Below are 20588 nucleotides of genomic sequence, written 5' to 3' on the forward strand. Positions count from 1 at the left end.
TCAGGGTCAAATATTTTCTCAGTAAGTTGTATCTCATACAGACCCTACTTGAACTTTCTGCAGTTTTTGCAGAACCTACTTTACTATTCACAGAAATGCAGTAACTTGCTTGCTCAGTCAACTTCATCAACAACATTATACAGCTGAACGCCAAGAGTACTTGTGGGCGGCTTCATGCATTCTAAATACAAAGAGCAAAATGTCTCCTTAGTAATAAATGGGTTATAAACAATGTATGTTCTCCCACTAGATGTGACTTTAAAAGTAAATCAGACGGAATCCATGAAGTATGAAACCTCTCAGTTTGACTCCCAACAGAAACACTGATTTAGCTTTTTAAAGACTGAACAGTTTTCAAAAACAGCGAACCCTATTTTGCCCATTTTGCTTCTGGATCATGCAATGGAACTGTCAGTGACAGCAGGGATGCTCATGGAAAACAAGTCACCTAATATTTCAAGCAAGCAAATAGCAAGCAAAAAGTCCCACCATATCTTGCATAAACTCTCGTTTTGTTATTTTTCTCATCAGCATCACTGAATCTATTTCCAAACTGGCATTACTAAAACCTATTTCACTCCTGAAGACCAGACCTCCTTCGTGGCAGGATCAACCTCTGGACAAGAATAAGCCCCTGATTTAGACCAGTGCCTTACCTTGATGTACGCAGCAGGGTCTACAACAGAATGGCAGGCAGCAAACACACTGCTGGTATTAGACAGAAGAGCACACCAGTGTTGGGCAAATTTTTCTGAATGGAAAAAAAATAGTGCCCACGGTCACTTAAATCACACCACTATGTGAATTAATATTCTTATCAGGTATCACACAGACCTAGAATATCCGGAAGTGTTCAAATGATGATGGAAGGAAATAGTGGGCAAAAATATGGTGATAAGCATAATTGGATGGGTAAACTGTCATCTTCCTGAAAGAAAAGTTTCCTCCTTCCAAGTAGTAACACTGTTACTCTGACTGGATTTGCAGAACATCAGAAAAAAATCTCCATTTTCATAGTTCATTATGAAATATAGTCAAGCAATAACACAAAGCATATAATATTTAGTGGGCTTTTATTATGGTTTATTATGGTAATACCTAGGAGACTACCCTCTAAATCTTCTATATAGTCAAACCCAGTCAAAATGAGAAGCTGGACAGGGCACCTAGTACAGAAGTGCCTACTGAAGTCAGTAGTTTTGACAACTTATTCCTATTGACTTCAGCACAGCTGTAACAACCTAGATGGGATGAAGATCTGGCCCAGATACTGACAACCAATTATGCTCTGCCTTAAACCTAAATCGTTCTCATTGATGTCATGTGTGCTTTTCAAGCCATCAAATAAGGTGTTGGCTCTCTCTGCAGAAGTGTGTCTTTTTTAAAAAAAGAGCAAAGCTGCCACCTTAGCGACTTGCAAAAAAACAATGTGTTCACTCTCATAATAATCTCAAAGGCAGTATTGTTTGATGTCTACGAGCTTTCTAAAGCTTTTTCAGTTATTTATCATGGGAAAATTGTTTAGCACTGATAATCCATGAATGAAAAGCCTGCTACCTTTATCCACACTGTTTGAACAAGGATCTTCAAAGCTGTCCTCAACATCAAAACAGCTGGCTCTAGTTTTCCAAGAGTTACCAAAAGCAGAAGCTGAATCTTCCACAGCTCCAGTGGCTGTTCTGAAATCATCAGTCTGGATGTTATTGAAATTGCCACAAAGACCTTGAGTGGGTGGCAGGGAAGAAAAAAAAAAAAAATCACATGAGTGCAAAAAGGAATGACTCCAAGATAAATACCCTTAGCTCTATAAAGGTACTTGCCTGAAAGTAGCTCATTTTTCTGAAGTTCCCACAAATCAGACAGTATACTTACTGTCTTTAGTCCATAATTATTATTTTCTGCCTTTCAGTAGTACTTAGTGATAGCACAGAGATTGGAGGCTGCTTAAATGTGCTTCATTAAACACCATCAGAACGAGAGTTCCTTTCCCCAAAATTTATAATCAGAGGTAATGACAAAAGCAAAACAAAATGAATTGGAGAGATGGGATATTATCCCAATACGTAGATAGGAAACAGTAGCACAAAAAGCTTAAGTGATGCTAATGGAAGATAGGTGACAAAACCAAGATCATAACTTGTATCTCATAAGTCTCTGATGATGGTCTGCTTTTACAGATAGAGTCTAAAAGATCTGCACACACTGAATATCACATAGCTTATCTTACTTTCTGCAGCAAATTGAAGGCTTTGGCCAATCCTTTGTTCCAGGAAGGCTATAGATTTAATCAAAGGTTCTAACACACCAAAGCCAATATAAAATGAAATAATTTATTCACTTAAACTGATAAATCAAGTTGTAGCTGCTTGTCTAAGAGCAAACTGAAAGAATGTGATATGTCCTACCAGATGTGCGATTCTGATAAGAATGATCAACCATTATGGAGAGCTGCATCACAGGTTTCATTTGCACTCGAATCTGTACTCCAACTGAGCTCAAGATTTTGATAAAAAATGTAGAAGGTCTGAAGATGGCGATGCCATCTAAAAAGGAAAAAAAAAAAAGAGAAATGAAAATGTATGTATGTACCTGCAAATCTTTATAAAGCTCAGTAAACAGGAATTCCCTTTTACCACTGCATTGTGTGCACACTGGAATCCCCAGAGACTCCCAGACCTTGTATCCACCTAGGTCAAAGGGATCTGACAAGGGACAGGGTCTGGCTCTTCAGAGAAAGGAGCAGGAATCTGTCTTTAAATAGATGCAGGCTAGTCTGAGAACGATGTGAAGAAGACATTTACCTTTGCTTACTGGCAGCTTCACAATGAAATTGTTCATGTAGATATTTCCACAGGAACATATTTTTATTGTCTGCAGGGAAAAAGCAAAAAGCCCATAGTAATGAATGCATATGGCACAAGACAGACAACACAACCTCACAAATTTCCATAAACATTAACAAGTTATGTCTTCAGAACATGAGTTCAATATAACTCAGTGTCTGGATACCATACAGTGCCACAGAACAAATCTGTACTCCGTAACAAACCAAAAAAACATCTCCATAGACAACAACCTTGACTAAGTCCTCTTGCTTACTTAAGAGGTTAGTTATCTTTTGGAGAACTACACTCAAGATGTTTCATGTAGGTTCAGATCCATCTCACTGAAAATGTAACATACCCAAAATGAGAACTACCTGACTCAAACTCCCTCATAGAGACATGGCTCTATCGCTCATAGACATACACACGACTCCTCCCACGGGCAGAGACACCTCCAGAAGCCGCCTCATGTATTAGGTGGACTGACTTGTCCTTTGAAGATCCCTATCTTCCTTTGCTGACTACAGAAGGAGGTTAAGATGCTGAGTCTCTTAACTCGGCTAGGACTACACTAATTAAATATCATTTAGACATAATAAATCCAGGCCTTAGGGATACTATTTTTGGACTCCTAAATATACACAGGTTTATTCTAAGTCTGTTTCCATTGAATTCAGTTTGAATCATGGCATAATATTCAGTAGGAGAAATCTCAGGCCTTCATTTGGAAAATTCTACTACTTCACTCATTGCATCAGGGAAAACCTCAGGACTCAAAGCTGCTATAAAAATACAAGAGTCTTACAGAAACATACATGTACATCTATCAAAAATAAAGAAATTAAAAACTTTAAAGTCACAGAAAAGACAGGAAGCCAACAAAGATAATTTTGAACCATCTGCTTCTAAATAAAATGAAGAGAACAGAATCCAAAAGGAGTGGAAAGTAAATAACTCTTGTAGAACAAAACTAATAAATACATGCACGATATCATCTGCTGATATTAATCCTGCAGTGTCAGGACTGCAACTGATCCAAGTGAGTCCACAGTATTAGAGAAACCCCATGTTTGAACCTAAATAAAAGTGACAGATTGTGTGTCATTAGCTAAGGTAAGTTACTTACAGTTCTTCCTAGTGTGACTATTACATTCTTTAAGCAAGTCATTGTCTTTGATGTCCCACACTGAACGATCTCTCCAATCACCACAAATGTGTCATCAGTGTTCTGAAAAGAAGTGAAAGGAATGTGCAGATACTGTTAGCATGCTATAGGAAGGGAGCTAGAAGGGAAAAAACGTGTCTCTGAAAGGCTAAAATGTAATAATGAAAGAAGTGGTGCATATAATCTCTAACTGCAGTTTTATTTCATTGCCAAAACCAAGAATGATCACTGCCTTTCCCCTCATTTTTTTTGCAATCAACCTGTGCAGATCATGTATTTGCAGTCACATGGCAGTCAATCTTTGTGAAGTAATCGTCTCATCCACTTACATTTGACAGTCACATGAAGAAAGCTTCAGAAGAATGCTTTAATCTACACTAATAAATCGAACAAGAAAATGAATTCACTAAAAAAATAAGATGTAAAACTGTGTTGAAGTTGCAAAAGCTTGATGCTTAACATCACAGTTGACTTGCAGTCCATTGCAAATGGAAAAATTTACGTGATTTAAGATTAAGCATGTGTTGAAGTGCTTTGTTGGATTGAGGTCATTTAATCAAATGAAGCTATATCAAGCTCCAGCACAGCTTAATGCTTCATGCTTGTCTAGAGATTCAGGAGTGAAATGGGAGATTGTTCGTACCTTAGCTAAGACATAATGGCAGTTACCATGAAAATTGAACCTCTTATTATCAAACGTAGTTATATGGAATCCTCCATCTATATTGCAACTTCCAGAACATGGCAGAGAGACGCAGCTCCAGTGGCCTCCTTTGCAAGTACTATACAAAATCCAAAAAAGGAGTAATTAGAATAAATATACTTTAAAGGAGCAAAGACTGAGATCTGTATCTGATCGGACCCTCTGTCTTATTAGCTGTTTGCTATTCATCTGCTTATTAAATCCAAGCAGGAGGAAGATTCTGTACTATGCCCTTAGAGTATAAAAGTTAAATGCCTATTGATTGGAGTTAGCTGCACTCAGCTTTAAACTAAATCCCTCAGAGACACTGAGTTGGTCAAGAAATATTCCAGGTCCTGAATTAGTTACTTAACGTTTTAAAATGAAGAATCTCTTTGAGCAGGATCTTGCAACATTTTATGTTATTGATGCAACCATTCAGCGAGTTGCTGATGTGACTTCTCAGCAGCTTACTGTGGAGGACCTGAGTTAATGAGCTTTGTCAGTTCTTAGAGTTGTGAACACAAGGGGAGAACAGCCAGGCCACGTCAGCTTGGGCTTTCTGAAGAGTAAACAAGGATGTTGCTATATGAGAATCACCCAAAGCCCATCAAGGTCATTTCCTCAAAACTGCAGGTTTTGAAGAGTATTTCCTGTATTTGAGGACAACGAATACTTGATCCAAAGGGGTTTGCAGAATATCTGCTCTACCCAACCATGCACCACAGTGTAATCCACTCTCCCTACAGAAAAGGTTATTCCTAAGGTTAAGAAAATGTACTGTATTTCAGAAACACAAAAATACATAGAATTGTTCATTTACTGGATAGATATCAGAGTAAGAAATATCTCTTCTGAAAAGAACATACCCAAGGTCTTATCACATTTCACTATTGCAGAGTAGAAATGGGTTCAAGGTACAAGTTTTGCTCAAAACCAAATAATTCTCAAGGATCATGAGTTTTGAGATCCAAGCCTTGGAACAACCCTTTATAGATCTAGAGATAGCTTGAAAATTACTCATTAACATGGTACGACCCTCTGCTCCACTTCAGTGGCCAATGCTTTTAAACTAACCAGCAAAGCATCTAATTTTTCTGCATTATAGTAACTTAGGCTCAATACTTGCTGGCAATTCTAAGGTAAGGTGATAGCTATGTGAGGTTGAGGGCTGTCTCAAAGTTTTTCTGAAGGCTGTTGCAATTCAGACCTCAGTTTTTGTATTGGTGTCATAATTCCTTAAGACATTAGGAACAGCAAAAAGGAGAAAGGAACAGAATGAAAGTCATCAATGCTTTGCAATAATTGCCTCTTCCTTGTTACTGCAATCAAGTTCATAACAGTACCAGTTTTGGCAAGGAGTAGAGTAAGTCCCTCCAGATGGGTAGACTTTGCCTTGAAACATACAGGGGCAGCTGTTTCTGGGGACACATTTTTTGCCACCAAGGTCATCAAGGATGGTTCCTGTTCAGACATATTGGCTAGTTAATATTCCTCAGGTGAGTCTGGGAAACACCATGAAGGAAGATCAGAATAAGCAAAAAAACCCCAAAAACAAAAACAAACAAACAAAAAAAAAAAAAAAAAAAAAAAAAAAAAAAAAACAACTCTGGAGGATTCAGCATTTCTGTGAACGATTGGGGTATATTTTAATGAAAACAACACACCAGGCTCTCTCAGGTGTTAATTGATGAGAAGCATTTTTTACTAGACCTCAAATAAAAGCAACACAGCAATACAAAAACAAGAGTATCTCTGCATGTTACCATAATCCTACACCTTGAGCAGGATTGTCAAATGCCAGACTGTAAGCATATGAGCTAGTTTTCATCCATTTCTAATAGTGCATCTAGCAAATCAGAACTCAAATTCTGCATGTGCAAAATTGCTCAAGCATGTACCTGCCTACGCATTTATTTTACATGTGACTTAACCTACAGTCATAGCTATCATCCCATAGGCTAGATATACACCTACATTGTAATTGGGAGGTATCTCACCAGACATCCTCAGCTGCATTTCTACTGTCTAGAGAACCTCTTTCCCTTTTCTACATCTGTACTTTTGTTTTTCTTTTCTGCCTAGTCTTTAGGAAAACATTATTTCTCTCCCCTTCTTCAGTGTTATGATCTTGGATCTTTAGAGATCTGACTCTTCCAAGATGGAAGTTGCTTAATTATGCTAGAAGAAACAGTTTGTTCACTGCTTTTAGTGTAAAATCATAAAGAAAAAAAATTGCCACTAACTGAAAAGGAACAATATCCCTCTTTGTCCCTTGATGTGTGTGACCAATTGGAAGAAGCAGATGATTTACCAGGAGGACAGAAACAGCCATCTGTACATGGGGTTTTGCAAATCTTGCTTCTTTCTGGGTCAGCACAAGTATCTGCACAGGAATTCCCACATTCCATGTATTCCATGTTGTTTGGGCATTCCTGATCTGCAAGACCAAATGAAAACATGGTATGTTACTGTTATAAGTGCTCTAAAATATTTGCATTACTGCCCAACTCCTTCCTCCTTTCCCCCATATCTTGGTTGGGGAATTCTCTATCATATTGTAATAACTTATTTTTGCCTCAAACATCAGTCATTCTGGCATTAGTCTTCTATCCCGATTCACAACAGCTGTTTGGAAGAACTACCAGTAGCCTTCCCCCTAAATTTATGGTGATTTCCTGGCCAGTACCTGCAGCTACTGAGTTGAGGACCATTTAAGCAGAGGACCATTTAAGAACAAACGTGTTAAACTTCTCAGTGACTTCTTTGGACTAGACATCAAAATTTAAAACAAGGTTAATTATAAATTAACTGTGCATGGTAAAATTCAAACAATAACTGAAAAAAAAAAAAAGCCATAAGGAGGGGGAAGATATCCTAATATAAGTTCTAATTAAGAAGTAAAATCAAGTTAAATTTCTAGCTTTTCCATTAACAATGTTTCTGTCAAAAGTACTTCTACAGATTAATTCACCGTAGTTAACAGAGTTCCTATCTTTGCTCTGCTGGGATCAGGGTTTGTACATATATGTCTAACCTGAAAGAGATCTCCAGAGGAGTAGTTACTTACAGCAAAGTTCCTTAGTTCTCCATTTCCCTGGGTCTCCCTTGCTGAGGACACAGTCCCGAGAGTATTGGTTTAAAGTGCTGCATATGCAGCTGGAAACCAAATCAGTGTGAGAAGAATTAACCATGCAGCTGCACATATCCTCAGTGCAGGTAGCTACATAATCATCAAAAGCAACCACTTTGGGGCAGTTTCCAAAATGGGAGAGAAGTTTCTTGCACATTTTTTTCTGAGGGAAAAAAAAAAAAAAAAAAAAAAAAGAGGAAGAAGAAAAGAAAAGAAAAGAAAAGAAAAGAAATAATTGACATTTTACCAACTTTCAGGTTTTTGGATGTGCATCCTAATGACACAAGTTCATGGAACTCCAGAGGCCACACAGGTCTGATCTTCTGTTATGTCTTTTTCTTGGACTGGAAGCTATCATAAAATTGTGTATTTTCCCACGATCTCTTTCATTAACATTACAAATAGGATATTCCTTCAACTATACAATAACATTTTGCCAAGATTCATGGCAGACTCCTGACAAAATCAGTTCACTGCATGCTCTGTAAATAGCCCTTGTTTCATACAGTCACTCCAGGACTGCAGTTCAGGAGGGTTTATACTCCTTAGCCACACATACTTACATATTTACTGCATCTATCGTCTTCCCTCCTAGGATGCCTTCCAGTGTGGTCATCTGGACTCACATCAGTGCACTTTTCAGATGGATCCTCAACTTTGTGAAAGTTCCCAAACTGCCTTGGGTGCATTTGATATCCTGCAAAATCCCCAGGTGCATCTGAGTGACTGCCTGCAATCATTTAGATCAGCCATTTTGCTATAAATATGCACTTCATTTTTGGGCTGTAAGGCCCAAAGTATGGTCTTTCCTGAATGCCTCAGCTTAACCACAGCAATCATAATATAAAAAATAACAGCCTGGCATAATATCTGCTGGGCTAGAATCAGGAATTTGGCATGCTTGTATCAAGAACTGCTGGCAGTCTGGGCAGTAATAATCACATGAGATTATTGACCTTTGTCTTGCATGTCATAACTTTCAGAGTTCAGTTTTTATGCGTGCATTTGGACTTACAGAATTCTGTATTTGCATGTGTAATTGCCATACAGTTTAGTTTTCATTCTACAATCACATCCGAAAGTGCAGGCTTAGGTGCATATGCTCATAATCATCTGTGAACTTACTACTTTTCAAAGGATAGACAAGATTGGAAGACAGGCACACAATATATGTATTACACTAGTTATAGGGGTACACTTGACCAAGGCATTACCAGATAGATCCTAGATCTGTGAAACTTTTCTGACAAACAGAAGTTTGAAATATAAATATTTCAACCAGAAATACTGTATTCCAGTGGATATTGGTTCCAGTGGAACCAGAAGCATAAAGGAAGAGCCTTGCTTTTCTTAGAGCAACGCTTCGCAACAGAAAACAGTTACCTCAGAAAATTTTGAACTGGCTCTAGGTTTTACAGATTGCAGCTGTGAAGTAAAGGGATGAAACATGACTAAGGTGTGCCCAAAAAGCTTAATATCAAGTACGACAATGAGCTCCAGATCTACCACTACGACTGGTATATTTAATCAAATCTCACAGTTCTTTTTGAAGGGGTGAGGTAGATGACAGTATTTTTCTGGTGACCTAAAAAGTCTAGGTATTACACGAAGGGATGGTATTACAATTTTGGCTTTAGTCCTGCATTTAGTACCCTGGGATGCAGCTTTCTTTCCACTCACACACCATGCTGCAGGATGGTGGCCTCATCTGTTTGCTGTGCTGGCCTTTCCAGCCCAGTGCAATATTTGAAGGTGTCAGTGGATGGCACCACGGTTTCTGTAAAGATGCTCAGTGAAACCTGTCTGGGTCAGCCATGGCACTTTAATTTCATTCAGAGCCAAAACTAATCACACTTGATACCCAACTGTAAAATGATGAAAATGGAAGGACAGAAAATGCAGTCATGGCTCATTTGAGACTACAAGTTCCTTAAAGTTTGGTACTATCAGTTGGAAACCTGGCAATGTTGCTACACGACAACTGGGCAATTAAACTGCGTTGATGAGGTTTGAGAGATTTGCAAGTTTCCAAGCAGCAGAGGATCCCAAATCATCCCACAACTTCTTAAGTTGCACCTCCCATCTATAGAAACGTTGGGGTATTTCAGGGCGTCTGTCAGGAAAACTGTAACCCCACTTAGATGAAACAAAATTCAAGTTTCATGCCATATATTAACACACTCCTGTTCTCTGTGGAACACACTGCATTTATGGCCTACCATCCAAAATCAGATCATTCTTCTTATTGCCATCATAGTTCCCACAGAGACCACATATTTTCTCTTTATATGTTTCTTCCAGGTCCAGCTAAGAAACAAAAGCAGAGAGGAAACACAGAGTTTAAAGGCTTTTTCTCCCAACAGCAGCATATTACCAGATGGTTCACTATAAAAAAGCACACTGGCAGAAATGCTTATTATCTGTTTTCAGAAGTCCCCTTTTCAGTTACAAACCCGCCATAAAACCTACTGGCAGACAGGCTGAATTCAGATGAGATGATGATTTTCCAACAATTGACATTCCTACCTATTTAACAGCTAACTGCAGTGTTCTGAATACTGGACTAATCCTTGGACCAGGGTCTCCCAGTAGAGAGTACCGGGCAGCTAACTGTGCCCTGATGCTGGAAGATGTGAAAAATCAGCTTCCGGGCAGCTTTTAGCAGTATCTTTTTTTTTTTTTTTTTTTTTTTTTTTTTCCTCTAGTTCGTAGGCTAAATGGAAAACTTCATAACATTGCTATGGGTGGGTCTGCCCAGCATAACTTGTTCTGCCCATACACAGAGGCAATAGAGAGCCAGGTTAACACATTACAGCCTTGCTAGATAGAACTTTTGCACTTAATCATTCCTACTTGCTTGGAGGGTAGCAGTGGCATGACTCAGGTCCACTTACAAAAGGCAGTACTTTTCTACAGGCATGTCACCCTAAAACTGTGTCTGCTGCACAGGTGATGTCTGTAATACTTCAGGTATTGACTAGTACAGAGGGAGGGGGAAGCAAATACTTCATTAAATCAGTATTTAAATTACAACTTGATTGCTTCCTTATCTTTTTTTCCCCTCTGTGTTCACCTTCTACCCTCTTTCTGTCTCTTTGGCCTACTAAACATGACATACAACTTCTATTTATTTAATCTCAGTCCTGATTATGGAGGATAAATGCTCACACCCAAAAGCGTAAATACACTACCACAGCAGAAGGTATTTTGGGGTGAATGTATAGAGGGAAACTCCCCCATAGCAATGCCCTGGAATGAGAGAGGCCAAGGTCTACACTGACCACACCGATTAGTTTCCCACACATGATGTGAATTGAGAAAGATGGTAACTAGCAAGTCAGAGCTGGGGGCACTAGCTGTGCATCTGCCAGCGCCCCATGCAGGAAGCAGATAACTATAGAGATGCTATCTCCAGGGTTAACAGTGGCAGCTTTTGTCACTTAAAATTGCTTAGGGAGGCCTGGGTGTTGCAACTCTACTGCCCTGCCCCATGAAACAATTAACTAGTGTGGTATGTCCCCACCAGTTTATGGACACAGTGATACCTTCCCCCTCTGCCCCCCCTCAGTATTCAACACGGTGCCTGCATCCAGCTCTGCTTTTCATCATTGATGAGGTTCACCAAGAGAAAAACAACTAACTGGCTGTTCATACTAGGAGAGTGTCAGCCCAGTTCCACTTGAGTGTTAGACCCAGCTTGGAAGTGACTTGGAAGTAAGCACAGGTGTCCTCAATCAGGATGCTCTTCAAGCTGAAGGGCATGGGTATCCTGGAAATTAGAGGGAACAAAACAGATAGCATTGGAAAATAAATAAATAAAACCCTCTCAGAAATATAGAAGAGAAGATCTAGAGTCAAAAGGAGGCATATAAGCCATGGAGATATTCTTTTCAAGGTCAGCCTTCATCCTCATTAATGCATTAATTTAGGTCTATCACCTTGTCCACTGTGACATTCTAATAATCTTAATCCACAACACAATGTATTTTGGTTATGAGCATGTTAATAGCAAGTTCACCACTCTACCTATACCAATGCAGCACTGCTCGTCTACATGAACTGAGGTCCTAATTCAAAGCATTATAAGGAGCAAGATCACAATACTGGGATATTGCTCCCCATTTGAGGATACCACAGGTTATCATAATCTCTCCAGGATTTTGGTATTTTCAAGTCACAAATGCATTTTGGTCTGTTCTGCTTCCAATGTATTGATGTGACTCAGAGACATGTTAATTTTTGATTTAACTAACGCTATTATTATTCACTTTCCTAACTTCCCCCCTCCCCCCAACAAACAAACAAACAAACAAAATATATAAATCAGAAAATGGTTTCAAGATGGAAGATTTCTTGCCCTTTGATTTAGGAGATACATCTGGGTTATGTTATTGTGTATTTGGCTGTTTATGGATGGCTATCAATAGAAGACAGCCCATAATGTTTGTGATTTTTCTCTCCAACAAGATTGTGAGTTTTTTTCTCAGAGACAAAACCTGCCTCAGCCCTTCATACCTATATGCTGGGAGCAGGACACTGCACTTCTCATGAAGTTTGCCCTTATAAATACACACAGCTTTCATTACTATTGCACATGAGTGTTAATTCATGGAGTATTTTTAACCTTCTGCTTGCAGTTTGCTTTCAGGTTTATTTCACACTGGAATTAAAGGCATGGATTATGCCTTTGAAAATTCTGGGCTTTGCATAGAAGACCCCAATGCAAGCTGTGATCTGCAAAGGAGTGCCATTTCTAGACTAATCTATCTGGAAACAGCAAACTTTTTCTAAAAGGATGAACTGTTTCTGAATAGCAACAACACTAAGGTTAGTGTCACAGAAATAACGTTTTGAGAAAAAAAAAACTGAGTTACTACAAAATCAGTTCAATAAAGGGTTGATTTCATCCTCAATCCCACCAAATGCAAGCAACATTAAGGAAACCTACACCTTATGTTTTGTTACATACACGTTGCCTTCTCTTACTGCACTGCTGTTGAACTCTGGGAAGTGTAGTTTACATGCTTCTTGCCATCTCCACCACTACAAGATGGACTCTTCACAATACCCTCTTCAACGTGCTATGAACAGATCGTATGCAGCTGTTTGCACCTCCACATGGTGGGACTCCTTTCTAGACAGACCACTGATTGCTAACACCTAGCAATAAAATGACAACACAAGAAAACAGCCGTACAGTCATTACTTACTGGTTTCCATTCACTGTGATGCCAGTCTCCTTCACCTCCAGGATCACCCCATCAATGGTGACCGTGAAGTAGATAAGGTGACTATTTTTGCCATTGCGCCTGATTTGAATGTTAAAGTCCTGGTAGCTATCATTGCAGTGAGAAGCAAAGACGTACGTGCAGGTTCCAGGAAAAGTGAACTTAACATGGTCAAATGTATGAAAGTGGAAATTGCCCCAGGTGGCACATTCACTCCTTCCAACAGTAGAGACATGGACTAAAGAAAGATTCAGAGGAGGGAGGTTAATGAGTCACCTTGCATGAGGTTTTTGTTGAAAAATATTAGAGATTTTTTGAATGCAAAAATGTAACCCCCCTGGAAGATACCAGCTTGTTAGGAATGAGATTCATCGCAATTTCTTTAGAAATCCATTTCAGAGAAACCTCCAATGTGATCAGACAAACCCAGGCTCCTTTGAAGTTAACAGAATGAAGCAGAAGAGACTTAGCTTCCCTATCTTAGATATCTAGCTAGGAGGGAGATGAAACCTGCTTCAAGGCTGCCTGTTTCTTTCTGTTGTCTACAAAGGTTGCTGAGAGGTGCCTCCTTAGATAGAGACATAAATCTACATTCTAGATATCTAAAGTGGAGTGAGGGCAATCCCATCCTGGCTGCCTAAATGTTATTTCTGCCTTGGAACTCCTACCCCTTAACACAAACAAGAGTTTTGTCCTGGAGATCTTTCCAGAGGCCACCAGGCTTTTCAGCAAAATGGTAGCCACAGCTGAGGCTGCCACCAACTTCAGCAGTCAGCTCAGAATTACTTACTTTTCATCTCAAACTTGTGTCTTGGAGCTGAGTTGTACTTCTGTCAATAGTGTTGCTAGATACTTTAAGTGCATTAAAGACATCACTTTAGAAAGTAGTTTTCACACCACTGAGATGCATAAAGCCAACATGAATCAAAGAAAGCTACACCTTGAATTAAATAAGACATGCTTGTTACATTATGATTTTGTCATCTCTTCTGGGCCATATGAAAGAATGGTAAGCAAAAATGAGCAAATTTGTTTGCACTATTAATGCATCACATTTAGGAATTACAACATGGCAACTTCCTTCATAGATCAAAATCAGTTATTAGTATACTCAGTGAACTCTAAAATGTTATGAGATATTCATACCTAAGAAACAGCAGGGGAGCACAGAAAAGAAATCTAATCTTGTTAAAAACAAGAAAACTCAAGTAACAGAAACTCAAGTGCCAAAGTGTTCTCACAAAAACAGTTGTTTAAAGGGATTGTAATTTACATAGGTGTTTGCAGCACTGTGAGTGGAATAGGAAAGTGGAATGGGGTAATTTAGCACAGTTTTACACAATGAAGGAAAATTAGAAAGTTTAGTTTCTTCTTGGGAGTTGATTTCTAGAATTACTAGTGCAGCAATAACAGTCACATCAATTGTTTGTATATTACGTGATTAGGAAAAGCATAAGACATTCAGAACCAGACCAGGAGGTAACGGTGCAAGAGACCACAGAAGTGTGGTTACTCCTAATGCAGTATTTCATACTGGTCAATCAAGCTTAGCAGACATTTTGCATACATTTTTCATAGAACAAGCGTGTCAGCATAATGTGTAAAAAAGGGTGACACTTTTTTTTTTTTTTTGATGCAAACTGCATGCAAAGAGTCTGCTTTCTAACATGAGTTGCTTAAGACATAAAGCAATTGATAAACTACACAGTGGTGGGAAAAAACAAAAACAAAAAAAAACCAACAGAACACCAGTAAAACTTACATGGCTTAAATAAAAGATGAAAAAGCAAAATGTTAGTTTCTGGCACATCCACAGCTCTTGTGAATATGTTATATGTTTTCATTTGATAACTCTAGTTGTCACTTATGGAGATCAATATGCAAGCAAATAATCTTAGATTTTTTTTCTTACCTATCTGAACTGGTTCTTTGCCCTTGCAACAACTCCAAATTAGGCAGAAGATCCAAAATGACCTCCCTTTTTTTATTTCCATCTTGCCATGGAGCGGTAACTTGAAAATCCTTCCAGGGAAGTGTGTTTTTCTTGGCTTATAGGCAGATTTTTATAGTCCAGGAATTTGGCGTGAGAACAAAACATTGATGGCAGGGTCCCTGAAAGGTGGAGCTTCATTCATTTTTCTTTCAGTTGTTCATGTTTAGCACCCAACAACGTTCTGTCTTTCGGAAAAGACAATTATCTACTTCTCTCCTTTATGTGGGGATGGAGAGCTGTCATTTTCTTAGCCCCTTTTCTTTAAAATATGTATTTCCCTCCCTACACTGTTGCCTTTTCTTTAGCGAAAATCACTTTTCATTTTCATAGCATCTGATTAGTAACAACCAATTGTTGCCCTCTTTTTACAGTTTTTCTCTGGTTTGCACATCAGCACAGTCCCCCAGCTCAAGGAGAAATGTTCATTGCCTCTGCTGGCTTGATGTTTTTTTCTGAATGGTCAAGCAAAAAATATCATAAGGTCAAATATAACATATGCTTATAAAGAGTCATAAACATCAAAAATCCAGGGGGCTCAGTCATGCCCTATGTCCTACTGAAGGACAGTTCTTAGATATGCCATCACAGGTGTTTGATGTTGGTGATTTCAGGGTCTTCTTTAGAGATTTACCTGCTGTGTTGGCACAAGCTGACCTTCAACTTGTCCATGCTGTGGGGAAATAACTAAATGCAAGTCCTCAGGCCAAGGTAGTCCACAGACTTGCTGGGGAAGACTGGTGCCCTTTTATCCAGTTGGCAGACAATGAGCCAGCCTTGAGGACTACATCTTGCTCACTGCTTTACCAAGCTTCCTGGCATATACAGAGTTAAGTATCCTAAAGCTGGCCCCCTGATTGTTTCAGCTGTTCTTCTTAGATGTTTCTGAGCCACTTTCTAAGTGGCTTACAAAGGTGTAGGTGCAAACATCTGCCAGGTGATTTGTGGCTGCCACTGCTCTTAAGAAAGCCCTGCACCAGCAGGCAAGAGCATTGTGCAGCACATGAAACATGAGTTCACGTTACCCCTTTCCCACTGCCTGTGCCCCATTAATTCCATTGTCAGTCACACTTGAAGCAGGGCACTATTGGAAGGTAAAGTCTGTTCTTGAAGCCCTGCCATTTTGGCTGGGGGACAAACTGACAGGCTGTATGGCACTGGTGCAGAAAGCAATAGATACCTGCTTCTTTCCTTTTAATCACAATGCATATTTCCCCACTCTTCTCCACCCAAACAGTTACAACATAAGACTGCAGAATACCTAGTAGATAACACAAACAGTGACAATAGGACCTTGTAGATACCAGGATGACCTGAAATCCTACACAGTGCAGTAGTAACCCTCAAAGTCAGCAGACTCTCATAGTAACTTTCACGTTGAACTTCTGATTGATGGAGCCTCCTCATTCAGACTACAGAACACTGATAATTGCAGGTGTGGCAAAGGGTTTTGAAACCAAGGAGGAAAAGCACATAGGGTAGTAGCCCACAGCCACTGAAATAAAGGAGAGAGTTGTTAAGGCTAATGGTGGAAAGCTGAAACCTATTAGTTTTCTCAAATCAAGGCTAGTTTCAAAATCCAAGGGCAGAACTCTGTTGAGATACAGTCCTTTTTATTTTTATAATTGCTGTCCTCTTCCTTTCCAATTCCGACTCAGACAATCAAGGCGTACAGTTCATTCACAGTGATCTGAGAGCAGAAAGAAGAACAAGAACCCAGTGATCTAATTCCTGACCCTAGAACAAAATTGCTTTGTCCCCCATGGGTAGCAAGAAAGGGATAGGAACAACATATGAAATACTCACCAATGATAGCCTTCAGATTGGAGTAGTCCTTGTATGACAAGGACACGGCGAGACTTACCACCACAACTCTAAGCCCTTATCTCCTACACGGGGTTCGGGGGCACGCCAGAGTGTGCAGGATGAGCTAAAGCACGATTTCCCCCTGCAAGCTTCAGTCAGCACATATGGTCCTGGGAGGAACATTAACAGCACACATTAGAATTGTGTCCAAGGGACAGACAGAATAAAACAATATAACTCATTGCATTGCTGTTCATTTCTGCTCCATTCAGCACAGAAAGTAACGTCAGCCATCTGGAATCGTCTGCTGAGAGGACATGAGCCCTTTTCTCACTGCTGAGAGACACAGCAGACCTAGTCCTCCTGCTCTGCACCATTTTCTTACCTCTGCTTGTCTGCTCCGTCACCTTTGCTGCTGCTTTCCCATTTCTCCAGGAGTAGAGATCCTGCTAGTGACTAACCAGGGCTACTGCTTCTGGCTTCTCTGCTGAGAATGTGGGCTACACTCGTTGGAAAGCATTGGATACCCTACTCCCTTGCAATGATTTCAGGGCTACTGACATGTGGAGGATATTTGCATTCAAATTAAGTCTTTATAGTCAAGTGTGGCAACACTGAGGGTTTCAGAAGGAATATATGGCAGCTTTTTTAAAAAAAAAAAATTTTTTTTTTTTTTTTTTTAAGGAAATTCAGTCCAACAGGTGCTTTGTGAATACATTGATCCATTACTACTGAATTACTGCTATGACAGGTATGCAAGGTATAATTAATCCCCCTAGAGTGACACACCAGGATTAATAACTCTTCCCTTTATTGGGCCCTCTAGCTCAAGAGGCCTTCACTCTGCTGCAGCTGTACTATCAAAAAGAACAATTCCTCTTGGCCCCTTTACAGCCCATTTCATGGATCATTTGCCATTAAAGGGTATGTGATTTTAGTAAATACAATTGGTAAATATTAACTCAACTTCTTTATCGCCACTGACTAACTGGAGATAAACCGTCATGAAAGTAACATAATACACCAGTGACTCACAACCCATATTTTTTGATACAAACTTGGTAAAGAGGCATTCAAACTGTGGGCATCTTGGGGATTAATACCATTTCACACCCAATTACTGTACTGAATCCAAGGTTCACTGGTACTGAACCAGTAGGGTTCTGCCTGGAAATCCTCTAATATTCCCCTTCCTTTCAGGCAAAAGTAACACTACTATATCTTACAATGTGTAGCCACAATGAAATTGTGTTTTACCAGCACTGCCTAGATAATAACTACAGAAATGCTGTTTACTTCATTAAGAAGGTGAAGTTAGCTGGAAAACCATTACTTAGGAATTGATATAAAGCCCTTTTGCACTGATATTCCACGTGATAACATCTGAAATTAATTTGGCAAAATATTTTACCTAACTGACAGTTACAACACTGTATTACACACTTAATTGCCAGAATTCAACATGGATTATGTTTTTATTGGTATAATCCCGTTGAATTTAGGAAATTTATTTCAAAGATTTGTTTGATCCATCAGGTTTGCATCCACCACACAGTTTGAAATGACTGGCAGCATAAGGTGATCTGTAGCAGGCAGAAGAAGAACGGGGACTGGGTCTCTGTCATTAATTGCCTATTAAAATACATGAAGAATGCCTTTGATATTTTAATTTTGATAGGAGATGGTTGGGTGTTTTCTTACATTTTTGCCTTAGAACAAACATAAAGCTCCTTAACATCTCATCTTGCCATAGGGTTCCTTGACCTTTCCTGAACTAATTAAAGGCATCAGTTACTCCCATTTGCAAGGAATCAGTTCACTTGTTCTTTTTTTTGTGTGTGTGTTTTCAAGAAGATGTAGATCTTTTGAAATCCACATACAAGGAGTAATGACACGGCTGATTGGTGTTTGTGCACACAGGTCTCATTGACCCATTGGCACTTCCTCACTTCAGAAAGACTCCCTGCACAGAACGCCATCTCACCAGGGGGCTGGGCCCTTGGGCTTTCTCTACCTTATATATATATATATATTTTTTAAACAGCCTTCCTAATGGAAAACATGGTGTAGCAGAACAAAGAGAGCTCCAGGCCCATTTGGGGAAAAATATGAACTGATGTCTGTATAACCCTGAAATTACATGAAGTTATACATGCAGTAACCACTTCCACAATGACTGAAAGTTACTACAAACCAGAAGAAAGGAAGAGATTAACTGCTTTGGTATGGTTTGGCTGTATTGCTGCTTCTCCAAGTGAAGATTAGCATCTGCATCCTTCTTCTCATCCTTCAAAGCAAATGAGGAGGTTTTATCTGCCAAACATATCATATGATATAACCAGGAATAAATTTCCAGGATGATTCTTAAAAGCTACCCTTTGTCTACTAGTGTTTTATATAAATGTGCATACATGAAATATATAAAGAATTTACAGAACATTTTAAAGGCTATAGACCCTTCTTTAGCTTAAACTGAAACCTACAGAAATCATTTGTGTTGAAGGGGAATTGCTTAGCATTGGAAGATCTGTGATTTCCTGGAACTAAGGAAGCTTGGTAGCAGTTGGGAGAACCCAGTTCTTTGTCAAAGGTGGAGAGGAGGCTAGCCAAAAGCATAGCAAAAGAGACACACAGTATTTTCTGTCTTTAAATCAGGCTGCAACAGAAGTGCATTCCGAAATGGAAGTTGTTGCACTGAAGCAATATCAAAAATACATAGAGTTCTACTATGTTTTCTGAGTTTTCTCAAAGTCTTGGAATAAGGAAAAAAAATACATGTGATGTTTTTCATCATTCTAGAGACAAGTTTGTGAAAGGAATTCAAGCATATTTACATATGAATGCTGAAAAACTGAACCATTAAAAAAGTCCAATTTAAACACACAAGGTTTTATAAGGGTAATGAAAACAAAAACAACAAACCAAACCAAACAAACAAACATTAAAAAAAAAAAAATGTATTATGACTTTCTACATTAGGGATGGGAATATGGCTTATATAGCCCAATGAGAAGTTAATCTGTGAGGCTGACACTTAAAAGCACAGAGGCTTACAGTAGCCTGAAAAGATTGAGTTAATTTAGTAAATTTGGCTTAAGAAGAGGGCTGCTTAACTAGAAGAACTTGTTCTCCATTAAAATATCTCCACCACCCAAAGCTGCTGCTGGGAGATGAAATACAAGAAATTGTATATCAAAGCTACAGTTATTTAAATAAATTTCAGCTTTTGTCAGACATAAAGTTCACAATAGTTTCTCTTCCTGTGATTTTTGAGTTTTTCAGTCTATTTCTGCTTCCTCTCTTTTCACAGTATCTGGGTTTGCTCTGTTACACAAGTTCAAACAGTGTACAACAAACATTATAACTACATGATTATTTACTTAGGGCTTTGCCTTTGCTGAAATCCTTTGATTGGGACTTATGTGCAGAGTTGCATGTGCTTAGTTCAGTGAAGCGTGGTTTAGCAGAGTACAGTCCAACGGTAAACATAAGGAAAATTCTATCTTTCCCTTCCTCTCCTACAGCAAAAAATGATAATGTCGTAATAACGAATTACAGCATCAAACAAGATACCTACCGGATCAGAAATCCCTATCTTGTATTCTTTTGTGGAAGGTTGTTCTTGGTGTGCATGGAGCTTTTCCCCCTCATTCTGAATCCCATCCACCTCACCTCAGATTATCAGCAGTGACTTTTTCCATATTGCTAACAAGCATATGCCTTTTTGCCCGTGGTGTTCCAGAAACAGTCGTCCAGTAA

At 39.1% G+C, this 20588-nt stretch overlaps 1 protein-coding gene across 3 annotated transcripts in view; it reads right to left on the reverse strand.

Moving 5' to 3' along the window:
* Window positions 1–17318, reverse strand: part of LOC309878692 (mucin-5B) — a 93709-nt gene extending 76391 nt beyond the window's left edge. For 2 of the 3 annotated variants that reach the window (XM_082761531.1, XM_082761530.1), the window contains exons 1-16: window positions 17215–17318; window positions 16830–16999; window positions 14946–16713; window positions 13016–13271; window positions 11460–11574; window positions 10025–10112; window positions 8369–8502; window positions 7743–7968; window positions 6987–7112; window positions 6019–6136; window positions 4634–4772; window positions 3952–4053; window positions 2802–2871; window positions 2406–2543; window positions 1558–1722; window positions 657–751 (exon numbers count right to left, since the gene is read on the reverse strand). In XM_082761531.1, the coding sequence (XP_082617657.1) occupies window positions 657–751; window positions 1558–1722; window positions 2406–2543; window positions 2802–2871; window positions 3952–4053; window positions 4634–4772; window positions 6019–6136; window positions 6987–7112; window positions 7743–7968; window positions 8369–8502; window positions 10025–10112; window positions 11460–11574; window positions 13016–13271; window positions 14946–15027 (1854 nt within the window). In that variant the 5' untranslated portion in view covers window positions 15028–16713; window positions 16830–16999; window positions 17215–17318. Of the gene's footprint in view, window positions 1–656; window positions 752–1557; window positions 1723–2405; window positions 2544–2801; window positions 2872–3951; window positions 4054–4633; window positions 4773–6018; window positions 6137–6986; window positions 7113–7742; window positions 7969–8368; window positions 8503–10024; window positions 10113–11446; window positions 11575–13015; window positions 13272–14945; window positions 16714–16829; window positions 17000–17214 lie in introns of those variants that run through there. The other variant, XM_082761532.1, reaches the window with a different exon arrangement.
* Between the last annotated feature and the right edge of the window lie 3270 nt (window positions 17319–20588).

This window comes from Aythya marila, assembly GCF_965140915.1.
Source record: "Aythya marila genome assembly, chromosome: 5".
Classification (NCBI taxonomy): Eukaryota; Metazoa; Chordata; class Aves; order Anseriformes; family Anatidae; genus Aythya; species Aythya marila.